Genomic DNA, 20,696 nt, shown 5'->3' on the forward strand with positions numbered 1-20,696 from the left:
ACTGCTAATATCCATGAAAACATCTCATAGACTGTTATCTAGGGTGGAGTGGCCAATAAGTCTTTTGGCACAAGCCTACCTATCAACTTAAGCATACTTCTAGGTACTGAACCAGCTGCGATGTTATCTATTAGCGTTGACACAGTTGAAGCATTAAGGGTGTAACTTCTTCCATTCATTTCCTGTAAAAGCATCTCTACATCATCGTAATGTTGGTTCTTAAGATATCCTTGAAGAAGAACACAGTAAGTAACATTATCTGGTGGGCAGTCACTCTCATGCATTTTAAGGAACAGGTGCTTTGCTTCCTTCAATTGACCTTCCCGACATAAACCGTTAATCATAATGTTATACGCCTGAACATTAGGCTGCAAACCTTTTACAGTTAGCTCATGGAAAAGAGCCCTTGCGATGTCAGGCTTCCCGCATTTGTTTGCACCTTCAATCAGAATATTGTACATAATGATATTAGAATTCAGCTTGCTATTACCTACCGAATGAAACAAAGAGAGCGCCTCTTCAAAATGATGATCATTGCAAAGGCCATCCAAAACTATTCCAAGAGTGAATTCACCATATATAATTTGGCCTCGTTCTCTCGTCTCATCAAAGAGTTTGCGTGCATCTTTACAACGTCCAACCCTAAACAAACCTTGTATCATGGTGACGTAAGTAACGGCATTAGGTTTCACACCTTTTCTTGTCACTTCATGAAACAAATTCATGGCCTCTTCTATATTTGACTTCTTGCGATACCCATTCAATAAAGTGTTATACGTAATAACATTAGGGATGAGACCTTTAGACGTAAGTGAATCAAAAACCGCCTTCGCTTTGCTCATTTCACCTCGCAAACAGTAACCATCAAGAAGCGCATTGTACGTGACTATGTTAGGAACCTCGCCTCTCTCAACCATGACGTCTATAACAGCCTGCGCTTCATTCACTTTACCTTCCTTGCAAAACGCATCGACTAACACACTAAAGGTCTGCAAATCAGGAGTGATATTTACATCCTCCATTTCTTTTAGCATTTTAGAGACCTCGTCCCAACGGCCCAGGATACAAAGGCCATGAATTAGAGAGGTGTATGTGATGACATCCGGTGAAATGTTTTTCTCAAACACCATTTCGTTCTATCATTTTGTCCTTGCACAGACTATCAATGATGTTACTGTATACAACAACGTCGGGCTTACAACCTCTTTCGTCCATGAGCCTAAGCAAACCAACGGCGATATCGTTATTCCCAAACTTGCAAAGCCCTTTAATCATCGTGGAATACGTAACTACGGTGGGCTCACAAAGTTTATGCCTGATGATCTTTTTGAACAGTCTCTCCGCGTCAACAACTCTATCTTCTAAAACAAGTCCGTCTAAGAGTGCGTTAAATACGGACGCGTTCGTTACGACGTCCCGCCTGAAGCAAAAACCTAGGAGTGCAAAAGCGCCGTTGGTGCGGTGCAACCGAAAACAACACCTGATTGCAATACTCGTGGGGTATTGGTCAAGGGGAAGTCCAAGGAGGCACATTTGTTTAAAAAGACTGAGAGCACAAGAAAAGTGCTTCGTTTTGGTAACGGCATTTAACAATTGGGTAAACTTAACGACAGATGGCAAAGGTTGTCTGTGTGTCATTTCATCGAACAGGTTCAAGGCATCATTTAAGCTGGTAACTTTTACAAACTTGGATTCAGAATTGGAGTGAAGAGAATATGAGAAATTACCTTTGAATCTGATGAAACCATGAGAACTAGTGCGACCCATCATCAATCAATGCTTACTGCCTTTAACCTAACACACACTTTGCCACTTTGGTTTGTCTGGTATGCTCCACTGATATTTTCGTAACATAACCTATTGTCAAATAATAATCTTCCTTCACACTTGGCTAGCTGCCGGTGGTTCCAACTAAATTAAATGTGTACTTGTTTGTTTTCAACGGTTTGCGACTAATGAATGGTTAATTCCACTAATCGGATGCTTTCGTGGCACGCCTAATCAAATGTCACGTAATCGTGCCGCATAGATCTTTTTTAACAACTAGGTGTGTCATGTAAGTATCAAGACTAACGAAGTTAACTATCTGTTAGTCACGGACCCTTGAAAACATATACACATTTAGTTTGTACCACCACCAACCAAATGAAGTTACGACTATTATTTACTAATAGGTCATAGTTGAGATTATTCGTTATTTAAAACTATTTTTTAAATTACTTTAAATCCTATCGAAATTAGATGGCCCCATAAAATTTAAAAATTTTGCAACTTTCCGGCTTTGATAGGATTTTCAATCTTTGGGAGATGTAATTAAAAATTGAAATACCAGTGAAGTTATTCATTTAAAAATTTCTATAAAAACTAATCATAGGTTTCTCTGTAACGGGACAATAGGGCTGTCATGCTCATTACAAGACTTGTATTTCACTTTCTTGAAAATGAAAGATTGTAATGTTCTCTATCTGAATACAATCTTTTTGTGTGTGTGTGTGTGTGTGTGTGTGTGTGTGAACAGCCATTTAAAGAAAAAGTGAATTAACATCTCAAATCCACACATTCAATGTTCAAGCATAGGCCATTACTGAAAAAACAGGTTACAAAACCACATAACCAAAAGCCTAAAACAGAAAGCAGCAACTTAAAACTCAGTTGGATGGAATAAGCATTATCATTATCATCAATCAATCAATCAAAAGGAACACCACATCATGATAATAAGCTATGAATCAACATACAAAATTCATACCCAGATATTTTCCCAAAAATTCAAGATAATTATTTAATTCGAGAGGGGTTGATTTTTTATTATTATGAACCGAGCAGCTTCTTCCATCTAGCGTATCCGAGAACAATCAGAAAAAGCATGATAGATGCGACTGTAATGGCTCCAACAAACGGCTCAAATATTCCATCTATGTAATATAAATCACACGGGATATTCATTCCAAATAATCCAGCTACTAGGGTCTCAAAGGCTATAGCAAATGACGTGATCGTTAATGTCAATTGCAGTTGAATAAGCTCGTTACGTTGGTTGTCCAGCTGGATATTCACATAATCCTCTGTGTCATCGATGTACTCACGAACCTGAATTTTACAAAAATAGCAAACAAATTCATATGCTTCCTTTAATAGAAACAATACAGACGGCTCGGATCATTGCATAGTGGGTCAAACCATGTCGAGTCAAAAAGAATAAGTTCAAATGGGTTAGGTTATTGACCAAAACACTCATCTGTCTACATCTTTTAATTTGTATGTTAAACTATGTATTTCAATAAAAATACCATTTTTTAATATAAAGGTTTATACATTGAAGTTTTTTAAAAGGTTTATTTCAATAAATATATCATTTTTTGGATAAAAGGATTTAAAAGGTTTATGGGCATTAAAGTTTTTCATAAGATTTATTTCAATCAAAATATCAATTTTTCGAATAAAAAGATTTAAAGGTTTATACATTAGAGCATTCACAGCAGGAACCCCTTTATTATCCACATACCCAAAATGTAGAGGAAATCATAAAGAATTTTGTTTTCTTCTACATCAGGAACCCCATCCTCATTTCTCATCCCATAAATTATGTGGGAACCCACAATAAACACACTAGTCACCCCATATAATTGTGTGATCTATTTTTAAAAGATAATAAAAATAGAATAAACAAGAGTATTATTTACTTAAATAGGGGATAGATATGGGGATGAGATGTGAGGGATTTTTTAAAAATGAGATATAAATTTAGGGTATTGTGATTCTTAGTTAAATTATAAGTATTAGGACGAGGAAGCTACTATGAATGCTCTTAAAAGTCTTTCGAAGATTTATTTCAATCAAAATATCAATTTTTTGAATAAAAGATTTAAAAGATATTTCAATCAAACTATCATCGTCTTTTAAAAATTATATTTCAATACAAATATAATTTTTTTCTGAATAAAAAGATTTATAAAGTTTACGCGTCTAAGTTTTTTAAAAGGTTTAATATGCAATAAAAACAAAACTTTAGAGACCCCTTCAACTCATTTGGCCAGTTTCTTTTTCAGCCAAAACTTATACAGCCCATTAAAGATAAAACATAAAGTGAATCGAATCATTGATCCATTCACAAGTCAATGAGTCAAGATTTCTACTCCAGTTAACAATAAATAGAACGTGTTCAATTATATAATTTACTCACAGATAAGATTTTGTTGCGGGTCCCATCAAGTTGCATAAAATAGGCCTCGAGCAACATCTCAAGATCCTCAACATCATCATCGTACAGATTAACACTTGTCACCATACTTCCACTCTTAACAGAACTAAGCCGTCTCAAATGATGGGCCGCATTGTTGAAGCTAATGGACCCCACACCTCCCGACAACCCCTCAAGTTGTTGGTTCTGTAACCACTTTCTTGTTAAGTACAACTGCGTCATATCTTCATCGTCATCAAGAAGATGTTCAAGTTCATCCCTCACCTAAAACCACAAATATAATTATTAACCTATATATTAATAGTACATATATCCAAATAAAAAGCATACCAACATCGTATTGTCGTAACAAAACTTAAGGAAAAAAACAATAGGTTTTAGATCCAAATTCATTATCTTGGGCCAATTCTTTATCCCAAAAACTTCAAACCCAAATGGCAAAATCAAAATAACGGAATCCAAACAAAAACCGACAGTTTGATTTTATAATTTCATAAAAACCAAAACTTCCAGTTCAATTTCGGTTTTGCATGAGAATAAAACCAAAAAAACGAAACGAACTGAAGTTACAGGTTTTAATTTTTATTCCGAATGTAAAGTAATTTATAAGAATTTCTTAAATACTGTAACCCAGTATATTAGGCCCAAATTGATAATAATCGATTAATAATTAATTAACAAAATATATTTTGACACGAATTTGTTTTTTAAGTCAATTTTTTTCCCAAAAATTTTGAGCCCAAATGGTAAAACTAAAAGAAAACAATAAAACCCAAAAACTGAATTGTCGGATTCTGGTTCATTCTGAGCCCAAAACCGACCCATGAACACCCCTAACAGAAACATAAAACAAAAAGATGTGAATGACAGCAGATATCTTTTGTACCCTTGCAAGCAAACTAGTAAGATTGCTTTTCAAACTCCTAACAAAATATATTTTGACACGAATTTGTTTTTTGGGGCAATTTCATATATACCCACGCATAATTGAAAATATCATATATGCCCTTACAAAGTTATTAATATATCATATATACCCAATTCATTAAAAACAATTTAAAAAATCACCATATTACCCTGGTTTGATTAGATGTGATATCATGTTTACAATGTAGATCATTCGATGTGATTCACCTTCGAAGGATTTGCAATTTGAAGAAGTGACGGGAGACGATTTGGTTGTCGTCAAAGACGAGAAATGCCGATCAAAATTAAAATAATAACATTGGGTATAAACACAATATGTAATGGAAAGGGGCAGAATGGTCTATTCGTTGAATAAATTGGCATATATGAAAGTTAAAATTTTTAAAAAATAATTGCAAAATGGTAATTTATTAAATTGTTATTAATAAATGAGGGTATATATGATACTTTAGCTATTTTGTGAGGGCATATGTGATATTTTTAATTATTTAATAGGGCATATATGATATTTTAAGTTTTGCTTGGGTATATATGATATTACTAAGACCATGTGTAATGGTCACGTTGTGGCTGCGTTTTGGGTGAAAACGCGGGGGGTTTCATGGTGGCCGGAATAGTTGGATCCGGTGGGTTTCGTGGTGGTCGGAATAATTGGATCCGGTGGTGGGTGCAAAAAAGTGTAAACGTGACTGGGCGCCACGTGGCGCATAACCCCTAGATGTGGAGAGTTATGACTACAGCCTGTTTTTGTACAAAACCATAACTCTGACTGGGCGCCACGTGGCGCATAACCCCTGGATGTGGAGCTTTACGACTACACATGGTCTAATGTTTGTAAGGGTATATATGAAATTAATCCTTATTTTTAAGTCAATTTTTTCCCAACAAATTTTGAGCCCAAATGGTAAAACCAAGAGAAAACAACTTTCAAAACTCAAAAACTGAATTGGCGGTTTTTGGTTCAGCCTGAGCCCAAAACCGACCCATGAACACCCCTAACATATCATAAAACAAAAGGATGTGAATGACAGAAAATACCTTTTGTACCCTTGCAAGCAAACGAGTAAGATTGCTTTTCAAACTCCTGACACGTTCAAGATTTTTGGTGCTAACATTCTTCGCCAGCTCATCAAGAACCGGATACGCGTCTCTCTCAAGATCCGCGACACTTGAGTCCAAATATGTACAAACCACCTCCAATGCAATTTCCAAAATTTGAAATTCAAACGGAAGCTCGGCTTGCAAACCCTCAGAGGTCTCGGGAGCGGGTACCCATCGTCCAGAAGCCGATAAATTCGACTCCGTATCGCGTAACGCCAACTGGCGGTTACCAGAAATACTGGAATTGGTTTTATGAGAAAGTTGTTGCCTCAATTGATCCACAAATGGAAGAACCTCGTGACGAAGAGGATCGAGTAAAAGTACTTCTTCGGCTGTGACTATCGCCTTTATATGTTCCAAATTAACAACCATTGCCTTTTCCCTAGCTGCAACGATTAATAATATGTTAGAAAATTATAACTTTACCCTTTTGTTTTATTTAAAACTTAACACAAGTTCATATATACAACTCCAAACTTGTGAAACATAAGTTTTTAATGCATAGTGAACAATAAAGTAGAACAATCTGCTAATAGAAGAATTGCTAGCAAGACTTGGCTAGCGTTCAACCTTATATTATGCAATTTTGTTATTACTGGCCCAACTATTCAGACACCCTCTGACTTCTATACAAGTCATATAGCCCCATACTACTCATAAATGTCAAATCGTGTATGGTGACGTTGACTAGCTCTATATGACTCGTATAGACCTATAACTATTTTTTAAATCAATAGCTTTTTCTATATTTTTATAATTATCTAAGATACTAGTGTAAGCAAACAACGAACAACTTTCTTTTGAATTTAATCAACGATGATACTCCATTTTGTTTTTCTAACAATCAAATCGTGAAAAAGAGTTGAAAATGTTTTAAGTGGTTGGTCAATCATCATACTGTTTCTTTGTTGTTAATAACATGAGATTTGATGTTGAACGTATTTGTATGTTGGTAAAATATAAAAATTATATTACTTACAACTCGTTCAGTAATTTAGTTTTATTACATAAGACAAATATATAAAACTACTAAACTATCAAAATAAAAAACGATAACGCATACGAGTCGTATATGCCGATACTACTCATGTACGCTTATATACCCGTATAGACCTAGATTACTCGCACAGGTACGACTTGTACAAAACCCTAGTCAGCGAAGGTCTAACAGCGTCCTCATCACATCGGTTATCATTTTGCCTAACTAAAGTGAAATTTGAGTAAAACCAAAACCCTAGAAAGCAAAGAAACAAAATGAAAAAAATAATTAATGAATTACCTACCAAGAATATTAGAGGAGTTGGAGAAAACAGGGCCAAGTATCCTCAAATCCCTAGCCGGAATCCCAGCCCGTTTAATAATGGTGTTCTTATCACACTCAAACAGCTCCGATTCACCAGACCGGTCAAACCGCATCCACAACCGAGCACCACCGGCCTTCTTCTTCACCGGTTTCTCGGACGGCCCGACCGGCGATTGGGCGGGCTTCTTCCGACGCCTGGTGGTGTGAAAGGAGAAGGGGTTCGATTTACCCATCCTGGTTCGATTTAATTTTAATTGAGATAGATATTCCGGATAGGGATTAATAATTGTGATTATTATGGATGGAGGTGATGAAGGAGAAAGCAATCTTGGTATCCAGTTTCTTGTTTTTCTTCTTCTTCTTCCTCTTCCATAAAAGACAGAATGAATAATGGGAATAATATTATTATTGTTAATGTTGGATTCCAGTGATATGATGATATATGATAACAAACAAACAAACAAACAAACAAACGCTAATTGGAATGGATGTCGACACTATTATTGAATAAAAACCCGTCCAAAGCAATATACTGAGGAGGTGAGAAGTCCAATGATAGAAAAATAATATATAACGTGCAAATGATGCAACATAACTAACCTCACAATTCATGCATGTTTTATTTTCAATCTTAACATAAACCAACCGGCGTACATTAAACATGGGAAGAAAGTCACATCATATAGCCGGTGCAACAACGGTTTCCAAGTACATGGCACCTACACCACCATCAAGTGAGTTGACGCTGTGGAAATATCGAAGAGGTCTCATATTAGTATCGATTTCATAAAGTGTCGGTGAGTTATTCATGACAAAGCACTTCCCATTAAGGTTCGGGTTTAGGGCCAGGTCAGACCGATGTCGAGTCGGAACGGGTTTAGGGCCAAAACGGGTTTGGTTTACAAAGGTGATTTATTTGAAATTACTGTATATTTCAGGTTTGCTTCTTGATTTTCGTCACTGGTTACGCATATATCGTTGTTACATGTACCGGGGCCGATAAACGCGTGTTCAGCACCACGTAACGCACATAACCAAATATTGGTAAGCGCTCAACATAGTGCCATGCACCGGTAATCGTTATGAATTACACGCGTGGTGTTGGTTAAGCATGTTTTAATGGCAGTAACGTGCATTCCGGGCTGATTACGCGTGTTCAATCTTAGATTACACGCAACTGGCTTTGCAAGAGTTACGTGCCAAATTTCGGGCTACGTGCACACTGTCATCAGATGACGTATGTACTGACACATACTATACGTTCAATGTCGAGTTGCGTGTACACCCCGCTGCATTGCGCGGACACTCAACTAGTTCGTATATTATACACAAGTTTTATCTTGAGTGACTAACGTAACAAAGTTGTGAACTAATTTCTTTTTATTAATTATTTCATTGACTTATAAAACTATAAAAATCTCTCATAAATTTTAAAGATATAAATCTAATTAGTTACTTACCCTTCTTATCTTACCCTAAACGTTACTTTGTATGGTTATAATAAAAATCGTTCATACAACATAGCGAAGGTAGTTGTCTAGTTGATGCCTCTTACAGAGGACGAGACACCCATATGGGTAAGGTGTATGGCTTCCAAATCACATGACGCCACCACCCATTTTCATGTGGGTAATGTAGCTGACTTCATTTCATGGCAAAGGTTTGTCACACAATATTGATTCATTATTGGCCATTGAAGAATTAAAATGTATTAATAAAGTTTTAGGGTACTTGTGAGAGGTATTGCCTATAAGTTTGTGGTTTGTGGGTAATTAAGGGTAGAAATGATGTGGTAGTACATGATTAGGTAATACCCATGAGTGTATACCATTAGGCCGTTAAACATTATAACATGTTCATACGATCCTTTAAAACCTGGTTTGTTTATTTCCAATATTTTGATAAAAAAAAAGTATTTTCAACATGTCATGATTGAGATGAGTCAATAGTCGTTAAAAATTCTCCGAACTATAGAATCTCAACCCAAAATAATCATAAAAGCATAACACCACACCACTCTGAATCTAATTATTAACAATCACTTAAAATGCATATGAATAGGTGTTGATAAAATAAACAAATAGGACATCAAATTGCTACTCGTATGAGTATTGCTTGGTTGTATCAATTCTGACTTTCCTGAAGTCCGAAGATGACTGTAGGACAAAGTCGCGAGAAAAACCATTCGACAATCATTCACTATTATATACGCGAGATGTTTAATGTTAGAATATACGGATGTAAATGACATATATGAAATGATATAGTATAATAGAGAGAGTAGTGTCGTATTGTAGTCCGTAGAGATGAGAGAAAGCAAGGAATGGGGCTCTCATGAAATTGCTTCTTAGCATTTATTAAAGGTGTTGTGCGTGAATCGGACTTCATACCCCAGCCTAACTCAATAATTGGCATATACCCAACTAGCAAATAACTAACCTAAACACAAAATATAGTTACATTATAAGAAGCCAACCTTTTAATTCATTCGACTCAACCAAGCCTCTTAACCTTATAACTGAATCATATATGACTAGAAAACCATAAAATGAAATACTAAGAATCGAATCAAAAAGAATTCTTTTCTTTGTCATGCTAGATAACATCATAACTTATTTGTGAATCTTGTAAATGTATACTAAAATAGTAAAATATGTAGTTTGCTTTTACAAATGGAAAAAAGGTAAAAGACATAAGGGAGCAAGATTGAAATAAAACTAACTGGGTAAGACCTAAAACTAAAACGACCACAGTGTGAGTCGAACCCACGACCTTCTGATCCGAAGTCAGACGCGCTAATCCACTGGTCCTTATGTTATTGTTAAACTTTATAGAGAAGAACACATCTAGAAGCGGATGTAGCATGCATAAACAAAACTAAATTAAACAGGAATTTTAGCATACACACAAGTTTGGTCTATGTTTCTTCCTTTTTATATATAGACATAAAATCCCAAATGATAAAGTCCACGGATTTAAGTTTGCCATTATTTGCGTGCGTGCCAAGTTCATTGAATGCACAATTCAAATTGTTCATATTTTACCATGTAAAATGGTAACTCTGATGTTGGAAATCTGATTCGTTGATTTGATGCCACAAATCTTCTTAAAGAAACTAGCTACTTATAGGAACAAAAGCAAGATAAATTTTTTTTTTAGTAGAAATCAAGTTCCCTACCAAGACTCAAAAGGCATGAAGGTCTATGAATATATAAGAAAACATCCAACATCAGTTATCCAACTTTCTACGAATAAACTATCGGTTGAAACGCACGCTCTTATTTATAAGAATACTAGTATTAAGACCCTCCGGGTTAATTTTGCTAATCTTAGTAGACGTGCTGTTAATGCAATGGTTACATTAAGTTTTTTAGTTTTTAAGCACTGTTAGCAATTACAGTTTCTCTAAATGTATTATTAGCATGTGATGATAGAATTAGTTCAACATGGCAACAACTACAATTAGTTCAACACGGCAACAACTCGATCGTTGACTTAAAAGACTCAACTCTCTTTAAAAACCAACCATTGCATACCACACATTGCAATATAACCCAAAAAAAAACACCACCACCATAACAGCTCCTGGCTTATTCAACATTTGCAGTGTTTGTGCTCCTTGAAATTATTACATGTGCACTGGTTATACCTTCTTGTTGTCTTTAAGCCTATGTCACTTGCGAAGCACAATTTAACCTTGAACGCAAGACGTTACGATTCTGTCGGCGCCATAAACGACACAAAAGTCGCCGTCAACAGAACTGCACAACAACAAAGCAAGCACAAAGAAATTTGAACCAAACACAACGAACAATGAACAACATATTGACTCAAGAAATATGGCTGCAATACCATAAGTCAGTTATCATCATTGCCCACAGGAAGATACCAACAATCACTGCAAAAATGAACCAATTTTAAGTATAATAAACGAAAACAAAAACAAAAACAAAAACCATAAAATTAACAAAGCATACCAAGCAATTCCCAAATCAAATCTGGCTCTCCATAGGTGAAGCAACTGTAACAAACTCTTAATTTAAACAAATTAAAGGCATCTCATGACAAATGCCTTTAACTCAAATCAAAGCATAATTTTAAAAAAATAAATTAACGGGCATCATTTAGATTAAAGATATCCCTATGTATCTAAACATTTACAAACTTACCTCTTACATATAGGAAAGTACCAAATCATGTGAGTTTAGGAAATAACTTTAAAGCAACACCCTGTAGAAGAACGAACAACGTCACTACAATCTGATACATATACGTGTGTGTATTATTAAATGATCTATGGAAAGTCGGAACATACCACAATTGGAACCGAACCATAAGAAAAAACCATGACTTGATGCACAGAAATATAAAAACTCAATTTCAATTTTTAGCAATAAAAATATTTTTTTAATCTGCCCAAAAGAAAATTATGTGGTTCGTAAAGGTCAGTTAGGGATAATTTGACTTGTCTTACTCAAGCCATACTACTCGTATTCGTGTTCTTGACGACCTTTTATCATGTATGATTAAATTTCAAGCCTAAACATATTTTTAAAACTAAAAGATTAAGAGTTTAGCCAACGTCTTATGTTTTTCACTCCTTATTTTCTCCAAACATCCAGTTAGATGGCTTTTGAAAAATTAGCTTCATATAAGAAGTGAACTAAATTAATATCCTTCAAAACTTATCGTAATTTTTTGAGTGCATGGGCTTCGAATCAATTGATGCTTCTAACCCCAACTGATGAAGATTTGAAATTTCCAAAACAAACCACATAAACAGTAAGCATTAGATGTTTAACAATTAACATGACTTAAAACTATGAAAAAAATGTAAGAGCATATAACATAGAGAAAACATTTCAAATATGCCTGCAAAGAGCATGTGTAAAGAAACACGTAACCCATAAAAAGTGTAAGGAAGAATACAATAACCACTGCTCAAGGGACAACCAACAGATTGCAATAATCGTTACATATGGCACAAACAATCAACGCGACAAGTCTATGAACAGTGAAACATAAGACTTTGCAATTTAATATATATAAAAATTACTAGTAAGTAAGCAAACATGTGACCTGGAATTAGGCAACAGGTCTGATGAAAATGTATCTTAAAACAATAACTAAGCAAAGAAATGCTTCGATTAATGGAGTCGTGGACCAAGCTATTATTGCAAAAATAGGTGAATACAGCCAAGGATCCCACCAGAGCGCCTTCCACTTCTAAAAGGGGTAGGGGTTTGGGGAAATGGAATACGATTTTGGCTCGATATATGGGCTTTCAAAGTACCACTTTGCGAGCGGTTTCCCAATCTTGAAATTGAAATGATGAAATCATGCTAACGAACTACAAGTAATATATTGTCCTTAATTAACATATTCGAAGCCAATGATAAATGATTTTGGAAGGGGGAGGATGACGGTTTATCGGTTAAAACAATCCAAATCTTAATTGATCCAAGGCCCAATAACAACCGGTTTACATTGGAGTGGGACAGCTGGTTACCATAACGTTAACGTTTTTGGATGGCAAGCAAAAACGGAAAGAGTGCCAACCTTTGTCGTACTGGAAAAAGAAACATAACAATCTTGGCCCTATGCTGCCTATGTGGGCAAATCCCCGAGTCGGAACATGTATTTGTTTCTTGCAACTTAGCCAATACAATGTGATCTATCATAAGTTAAGGGTGTAACGTCCCACCCATTTATGCTTTTTTCACAAAGACCAACTTTCACGTGGAAGCACCGAAGAAAATATTGTTGCAAGCAGCTTAACAATGCGTTGGTGTTTGTAAAAGGCCTACGCTGATAAGGTTTTTACAAGAACGCGCCGGTATCAAAATTAGTGGAGGAAATTAAGACGTTCGGATATTTGTATCCATTTAAAAAGAAGTTTACTTATAAAGTGTTAAAATAAATGTCAAAAGCAAAAAAAAGTTGCTTGAGTGGAACAATGTTAATACTTGGCTTGGTTTTCCGCGTTATGGAAGCTGATTGGCTCTTTATCTTTACTTTATTTTGTTTTATAAATTGGTACAGAGTATAAAAATGAAAAAACGACCACAGTGGGAGTTGAACCCACGACCTACTGATCCGAAGTCAGACGCGCTAATCCACTGCGCTATGTGGTCCTTTTGTTTTTAACTAACTAAAGGTTAATCTTATTTTTATATCCTTTTTGATCCGTGTTGTTTGTTAAAAGTTTGGTGAAAGTTTGCGTTTTGACAAAATATATATATATATATATATATATATATATACACGTTATGATATTAATAACTAAAATATATAAAACCTTTAATGCAAAATGAATTTCATTTCATCGACTAGGGTGGGGGCTTTTGGTGATCAAGAATCGAATCTACAAGAGCAATCACTTACGGTTTAGAATCGAGTGGTTTTTTTAGTTGTTTGAGACTGGTTATGTCGATTTTGCATTTTCATGTTTGGATATAATGTTATAGGTTTAAAACTAACTTTAGAATTGACAGTGTCTAGCCTAAAAGATTTTAGAAGAAATATGTTTAAATCCTTGATTCCACTTAATTAAGCGGGTTCACGGGTTATCTAAACGTAATTTGACTAATAGGTTTAACTTTCCTTGCTTTTAACCACCTTTTTGTTACCTGATCTCCAAACGCACCAAGGGTTATCAAGAAAATTCCATGTAGAAACTTCACCTTCTTATCAATTTTGTACACAAAGAATGGGAAGTCCATGTTGGGTTTCAGTGGTGATCAGTCAACGGTTTAACAATTAAACCCGGTTTAATTAAATTAGTTTCATAATTATTAATCACATTTATATATGAATACGCAGCGGAATATAAAAACGAGTAATCACCATTTAACGGAACCGTTCAGGATCCGGTTACATACGATACGAGTACGATACGATACGAGTACGATACGAAACAACCAAAGAAACATAAATCTAAACCGACAATATTTAAGTTTACCTCGGTTAATGATTAACCGGTTGAGACACCGAGGTACAACGAACGTTACTAGTTGACGAACCGAATAAACAGAGTGTGACGATGGTGCGAGAGGCAACAACATCGGTATAAGCGGACAGCAGCGGACGACGGCACGAGTTACGCGGCGGTCGTACGATGGTGGCCGGTGGCTTGTTGCGGCGGTGGTGTTTTCCATGAAAAACCAAAACGTGAAAAAGGAGCTAATGCTCCCACTTTCTTGGAAGAATGGTGGCTGCTCCATGTTCCCACTTTCTTGGAATAATGGTGGCGGCTCCTTGTTCCCACCGTGCATATTATTATTATTATTATTATTATTATTATTATTATTATTATATATCACTATATATAATAACAATCATAATAATTATTAACTCTTAACCGGGCCTTCAAAGTCCAACTCGTTTAAAGCCCGAATAAGTTTATTTACTTACTACATTATTTATAACTATTATAAATAATAATTCCGTCATAGTTATATTCGTCATTTACCGGTTAAACAATTTAAGCGGATTTTAGTTCGTTGTCCAAGGTGTAACTCTCACGGGTCACAACCCGGTCGGTCACGTTGACTTAAGCGAACCGGTCCATATTTCCAACAGTCTCCCACTTGGACGGATTCAGGTTAAGTTTCTCAACGCTGACAGCCAGCGGTGCTCTAGCTACACATGGCTGCCCCCAACAGGTTATGACATTTTAAATTCATTAACCAAAAGCTCTTGGAATACACTATTTCAAGATAATGAAATTACAGTAATCGTTGTCATCTATCCTTTCAGTATAAGACACCAATTGAATAATGAGACATGGATCAGATCAATCTCATATGACGTTCAATCATTATCGTTTTCGTTCTCGAGTCAAAGTGGTCCAATCAAACACACAGTAAGTTTGGGCGAGGTCTCACACTTCACCAGTTTGAATCAACGAAGGCGCCATGATGTCTAATTGTTACATATCATGTAAGAGTACAGAATCCCATCTTAATCACATACAACTCCCACTGAACTTCAAAATACTCCCAACCAATGCCTTTATGACTGGCAATTATGCGACAACGTTTGACAATGATCAAAGAGTACCTTTAGTAAACGAAAGTTCTAATATGTATCTCAGGTCTAAGGATAATAAATGAGCATACCAATATCAAATGCATCTTATGACTAAGATCCATGAAGATGATTTGATGCGAGTTACATCCAACGTCATTCATAATGAGGTCTGTGAGTTTGGAAGTCAACCCTTTGAGTCCAAAGTCAGAATAGTCTTAATTCAGAATCGCTCCCACGAGACTGACCGACTACGGACAATATAGAATACAATATTCATGGATTAAACGTATTAAAACGAACACAGTTATAGTATTCAACATTTGCATTTAACCATTAAATCAAAAGTGAACTTAAAAGTATAACTGTTTAAATGTTCATACATCCAAATACTAAATCAAAACAAATTACTAGCTAATCTAAGACCGATAGCATCCCTGTGATGGTCATGCTTGTCCTGAGTCATCGGCTTAGTGAACGAGTCTGCTAGGTTTTGATCTGTGTCTACCTTGCTTATTATGATGTCACCTCGTTCCAGTATTTCTCATATATAGTGGAACTAAAAATGTGCTTGGCCATGTGATGAAAATTGGGCTCTTTGGCTTGAGCAATAGCACCTGTGTAATCACATATCACGTCGATCAATCTCCTAAATTTGGAACCAGATCGAGGTTGGCTATGAATTTCTTCATCCAAGCAGATCATGAACGAGAAACATCTCGGTCATTCTGGAAGTCAGCGTCAGTGTAACACCTTACAATGAGCTCCTATTCCACTCCCTCCAAACACCAAGAACATGTTTTCGGTCCTTTTCAGGTACCTCAAGATGTTCTTTACTGCAGTCAATGGGCAACGCCAGGACTCTGCTGAAAACGACTGGTCATGCTCAAGGCATACGAGACGTCTGGTCTAGTACATAACATATGCTTAGATTCAATGTCCGTTGCCGGAGATTGCATTTGCTCAACACGGTTCCTTTAGTCACTGGAACAGCTCATTTCTTGGAGTTTTCATTGAGAAGTGTGCCATTACTTTGTCTATGTAAGTACTTTGACTTAGCCCTAGAATCCGCTTAGATCTATCTCTATAGATCTTTATTCCCATAATATATGCAGCTTCTCCAAGATCTTTCATTGCAAAACAAGATTCCAACCAGTGCTTAACTTCCTTAAGCATAGGAATGTTGTTTCTAATGATCAGTATATCATCCACATAAAAGATGAGGAATGATATAGTGCTCCCACTAGCCTTTCTGTAAACACAAGGCTCATCTTCATTTTTGACAAAACCAAACTCTTTGATTTTCTCATCAAAGTGAAGATTCCAGCTTCGAGATGCTTGCTTAAGTCCATAAATGGACTTATTTAATTTGCAAACTCTGTTAGGATATTTTGGATCGAAAAAACCTTCAGGCTGAACCATATAGACATCTTCATAAAGATGTCCATTAAGGAAAGCAGTTTTGACATCCATTTGCCATATCTCATAGTCATAATATGCAGCAATGGCAAGTAATATCCATATTGACTTAGTCATAGCAACGGGCGAGAATGTTTCATCATAGTCAACACCTTGAGTTTGAGTAAACCCTTTCGCGACTAGCCGTGCCTTATAGGTTTGTACATTTCCATGCATGTCGGTTTTTCTCTTGAAAATCCATTTGCTCCATACTGCCCGACTATCGGGGGGTAGCTCAACCAAATTCCAAACTTGGTTATCATGCATGGATTGCATCTCGCCGTTCATGGCATCTTGCCATTTCTCGGATTCCGAATCCAAGATAGCAGATTTGTAGTTAGTAGGCTCGTCGCCAAATTCGGCTACTAATAAGACTTCGGGACCATCTAGATGCCATAAGTATCTAGAATTTGGCACGTGAGTCCTACTACTTCTGCGAACGCTCGTGTTCCCGTCTGATGTATCAGTAACAACAACTTGTTGATCAGACGCTCCAACTTCCTCAGCGGTTGTTTGTGGTTCTCGAATTTCTTCAAGATCGACAATGTTATCTCCAGTTCCTTGATCGAGAAATTTCTTCTCAAGGAAGTGGCCTTTCCTCTTGATAGAAATTGTATTTGTATCAGGATGAAAGAAGTAATAACCGCTTTGGTTATAGTATCCGACGAAAACAAATTTTACGCCGCGGGGATCAAGTTTGTCATCAGACTCACTTGTGATATAAGCATTATATCCCCATACTCTAAGGTAAGACAATTTGGACTTATTTCCCTTATGTCATATCTCATATGGGGTTTTGTCTATCTTCTTAGTTGGAGCTAGATTGACAATGCGGGCGGCGGTCATAAGGGCGTAACCCCATAAGGAGTGAGGCAAGTTAGTTCTACACATCATCGATCGAACCATGTTTAGCAAAGTTCGATTTCTCCTCTTGCTCACGCCATTATGTTGGGGTGTGCCAGGTGGAGTGAGCTGTGAAACAATTCCATGCTCTTTTAGATGAGTGATGAACTTTGAGATGATATACTCTCCACCTCGATCTGATCGAAGCATTTTAATGGTTTTACCAAGTTGTTTTTCCACTTCGTTTTGAAACTCTTTGAACCTTTCAAAAGTTTCGTACTTATTTTCATAAGATACACATAAGCGTACCGACTATAATCGTCGATAAAAGAAACGAAGTATCTTTCATGGCTTCTAGTCATGGTTATGAAAGGTCCACATACATCAGAGTGTATGAGACCTAACAGATCAGTAGCTCGTTCACTTTTATGAGTGAAGGAGTCTTTGACGAGTTTCCCAGCTAAGTAAGATTCGCAACCATCAAACGAGTCCGGTCTTGTGGATTCAATAATCCCTTCGGATTGGAGTCTTTTAACTCTTGCCTTGCTTGTGTGGCCAAGTCGGCAATGCCATAGAAAGGTATCATTGATGCTAGTCTTGATACGTTTTGAAAGATGATATACGTTATTATTAGTTTGAACATCAATTTCATAAATGCCATTTCGAGGTTTAGCCTCAAAATAAAAGATATCATTTAAGTAAGCAGAAATAGCCATGCCATTAAAAACGTACTTAAAACATTGTTCAAGCAACAATGAAAAAGAAATGATGTTTCTGGTCAAACCAGGAGCATACAAACAATTGTTCAAAGGAAAAACTAGGCCAGATGGACAAGTAAAATGAAAAACTCCAGTTGACAGAACTGGTACTCTCTTCCCATCTCCAACGATGAGTTCCATGCTGCCTTTATTCAGTTTCTTCCACTTCTCAGACTCCTGCAAGACATTAACAATGTGGAAACCACATCCGGTATCAAATACCCATGTGTTACTAGAGACAGTGAAAAGTTCAATAACGTGTATGGAAATACCTCGAGAAGAGCCTTCACCATTGGCCTTCCTCTTTGCTAGCTCAGCTAGATGCTCGGGGCAGTTACGCATCCAGTGCCCCATTTTGTTGCACTTAAAGAACTGGCGCTCCTCAGGGGGCGGCGGTGGTGTCTTTGCAACTTTCTTGTTAGTGTTGGTGGCAGACTTGGCAGCAACAGTAACTTTCTTCTTGCATTTTCCCTTATAACCCTGATTCTTGGTTTTAGACTTCTTTACACCAGCAGATCGGATCATCAAAACTTGATTGGTCCTAGAAGGAATGTTCATCTCAGCCGTCTTGAGCATGTTGTGCAGCTCCGGCACTGTCTTTACCCAGCCATTCATGTTGAAATTCATTACGAACTGGTCGTAAGAGCTGGGGAGAGAGTTGAGGATGAAATCCGATGCCATTTCATCAAGCATGGGATAATCAAGTTTCTTGAGCTGATCGATGTGCCCCTTCATCTTAAGAATATGCGCACTGACGGGAGACCCTTCTGCCATCTTGCAACTTATGAGTTGTTTCATGGTATCGTTCCAGCATCTCATAGGCACCAAAGTCTTCTAAGCCTTTAGCAAGCTCAGAAGTCATGGTGGCTAGCATAATGCAGGAGACCTCAGCCGAGTCATCCCTATGCTTGTCAAGAGTTTTTCGAGCAGCGGCTGTGTTGTTTTCAGGCTCGTTTGGAACAGGTCCATCGAGAACATACATGCGCTTTGCCATAGTAAGAACGAGTCTTAAGTTGCGGTGCCATTCGATGAAGTTGGTACCGTTCAGTTTCTCCTTCTCAAGGATAGACTTAAGGGCGTAGGGTGAATTTTCGTTTGATGACATCTGATTAATAAAGCAAAAGTAAATTTAATTAGTATTTTCGATGTTGTAATCCTATTATTAATGACCCAATAACATTAATCAAATAGGAGTATGAGAATCTGGCTTCCAGTTATTAAAGGTAGATGTAGCACATAACATTAATAAGTGGTTAGGCAGACTAAAAACGATTGTCAATTGTGAATAGAGCACAACTCTCGATTATGAGGCCTATAGGGACAACGATTGTCTGTATAGATACGTTTAGCCTCATCTTTGCCCCTTTAAGTCTCCAGACAGCTTTAGCACGTAATAGGAGAGTAAAGTAATAGTTGTCATAGTACAGTGACGTGTGAAAGCGCCGGATGTGTCAATGAAACGCTTTCACCTTGATGGAATAGGCTAGAAAACAAGTGCGGTGCTTTAGATCCAAACACTCGAAATTTCGCAGTAGCCTCAAGTGTGACTTGTAGTAGGATTGACATAAACTATTGGTTTTAAATTGGGATAAATTTTAGAATTACCAAATAGAGTAAAAAGTCAAATTTTACTGTATATGTAATCGGGACAAAATTTAATGAACCCTTTCATCTCTCAGGACACTTAGTTTTAAATAACCTATTAAAACTAAGTTTGTCGCGATATCACTAACCAATTTAAGTTAATAGTTAAACTATTAAGTTATAAGGTTTTGGAAAATCAAATTAGTTTAATTTTGCAAAAACTCAATTGGTTAATTAAAAATTTATTTTAATATATATTTGGTATTAGGTTGGTGGTATTATAACCTATTATAATCAAGCAAGCAACCACAATAGCAAAGAAGAATATGTAAATCTTAAATGGCAAAAAGGTGATTGGTTTTGCTAGAGCCTATTAGCAAGACCAATTGGGTCAAGGGGTCACAACACAAAAAACAACCACAATGATGGACTCCTGGTGCATCCGGTCATCTCGGCTAACTCCCACTGACTTCAAGAACTCCATGAGCCCGTC

The 20,696-nt window shown here is 36.6% G+C and overlaps 1 protein-coding gene, 1 non-coding gene and 1 pseudogene across 2 annotated transcripts; all 3 read right to left on the bottom strand.

The window, feature by feature from the left end:
• Positions 1 to 38: 38 nt before the first annotated feature.
• LOC143614222 (uncharacterized) lies at positions 39 to 1,653 on the bottom strand (annotated as a pseudogene).
• A 1,080-nt stretch (positions 1,654 to 2,733) lies between these two features.
• On the bottom strand, positions 2,734 to 7,788 carry LOC143614221 (magnesium transporter MRS2-4-like). Its single transcript, XM_077087719.1, has 4 exons — positions 7,513 to 7,788; positions 6,167 to 6,615; positions 4,184 to 4,465; positions 2,734 to 3,090 (listed from the first exon to the last, which is right to left on the bottom strand). Exons 1-4 carry the CDS (start codon positions 7,763 to 7,765, stop codon positions 2,812 to 2,814), a joined length of 1,263 nt encoding a protein of 420 aa, XP_076943834.1. The 5' UTR covers positions 7,766 to 7,788; the 3' UTR covers positions 2,734 to 2,811.
• A 5,804-nt stretch (positions 7,789 to 13,592) lies between these two features.
• TRNAR-UCG (transfer RNA arginine (anticodon UCG)) lies at positions 13,593 to 13,666 on the bottom strand. Its single transcript has one exon. It is a non-coding gene; the product is annotated as a tRNA-Arg (tRNA).
• Between the last annotated feature and the right edge of the window lie 7,030 nt (positions 13,667 to 20,696).

This window comes from Bidens hawaiensis, unplaced genomic scaffold, assembly GCF_021521415.1.
Source record: "Bidens hawaiensis isolate Kalapana, Puna unplaced genomic scaffold, B.hawaiensis_p1.1 tig00039247_1, whole genome shotgun sequence".
NCBI lineage: Eukaryota > Viridiplantae > Streptophyta > Magnoliopsida > Asterales > Asteraceae > Bidens > Bidens hawaiensis.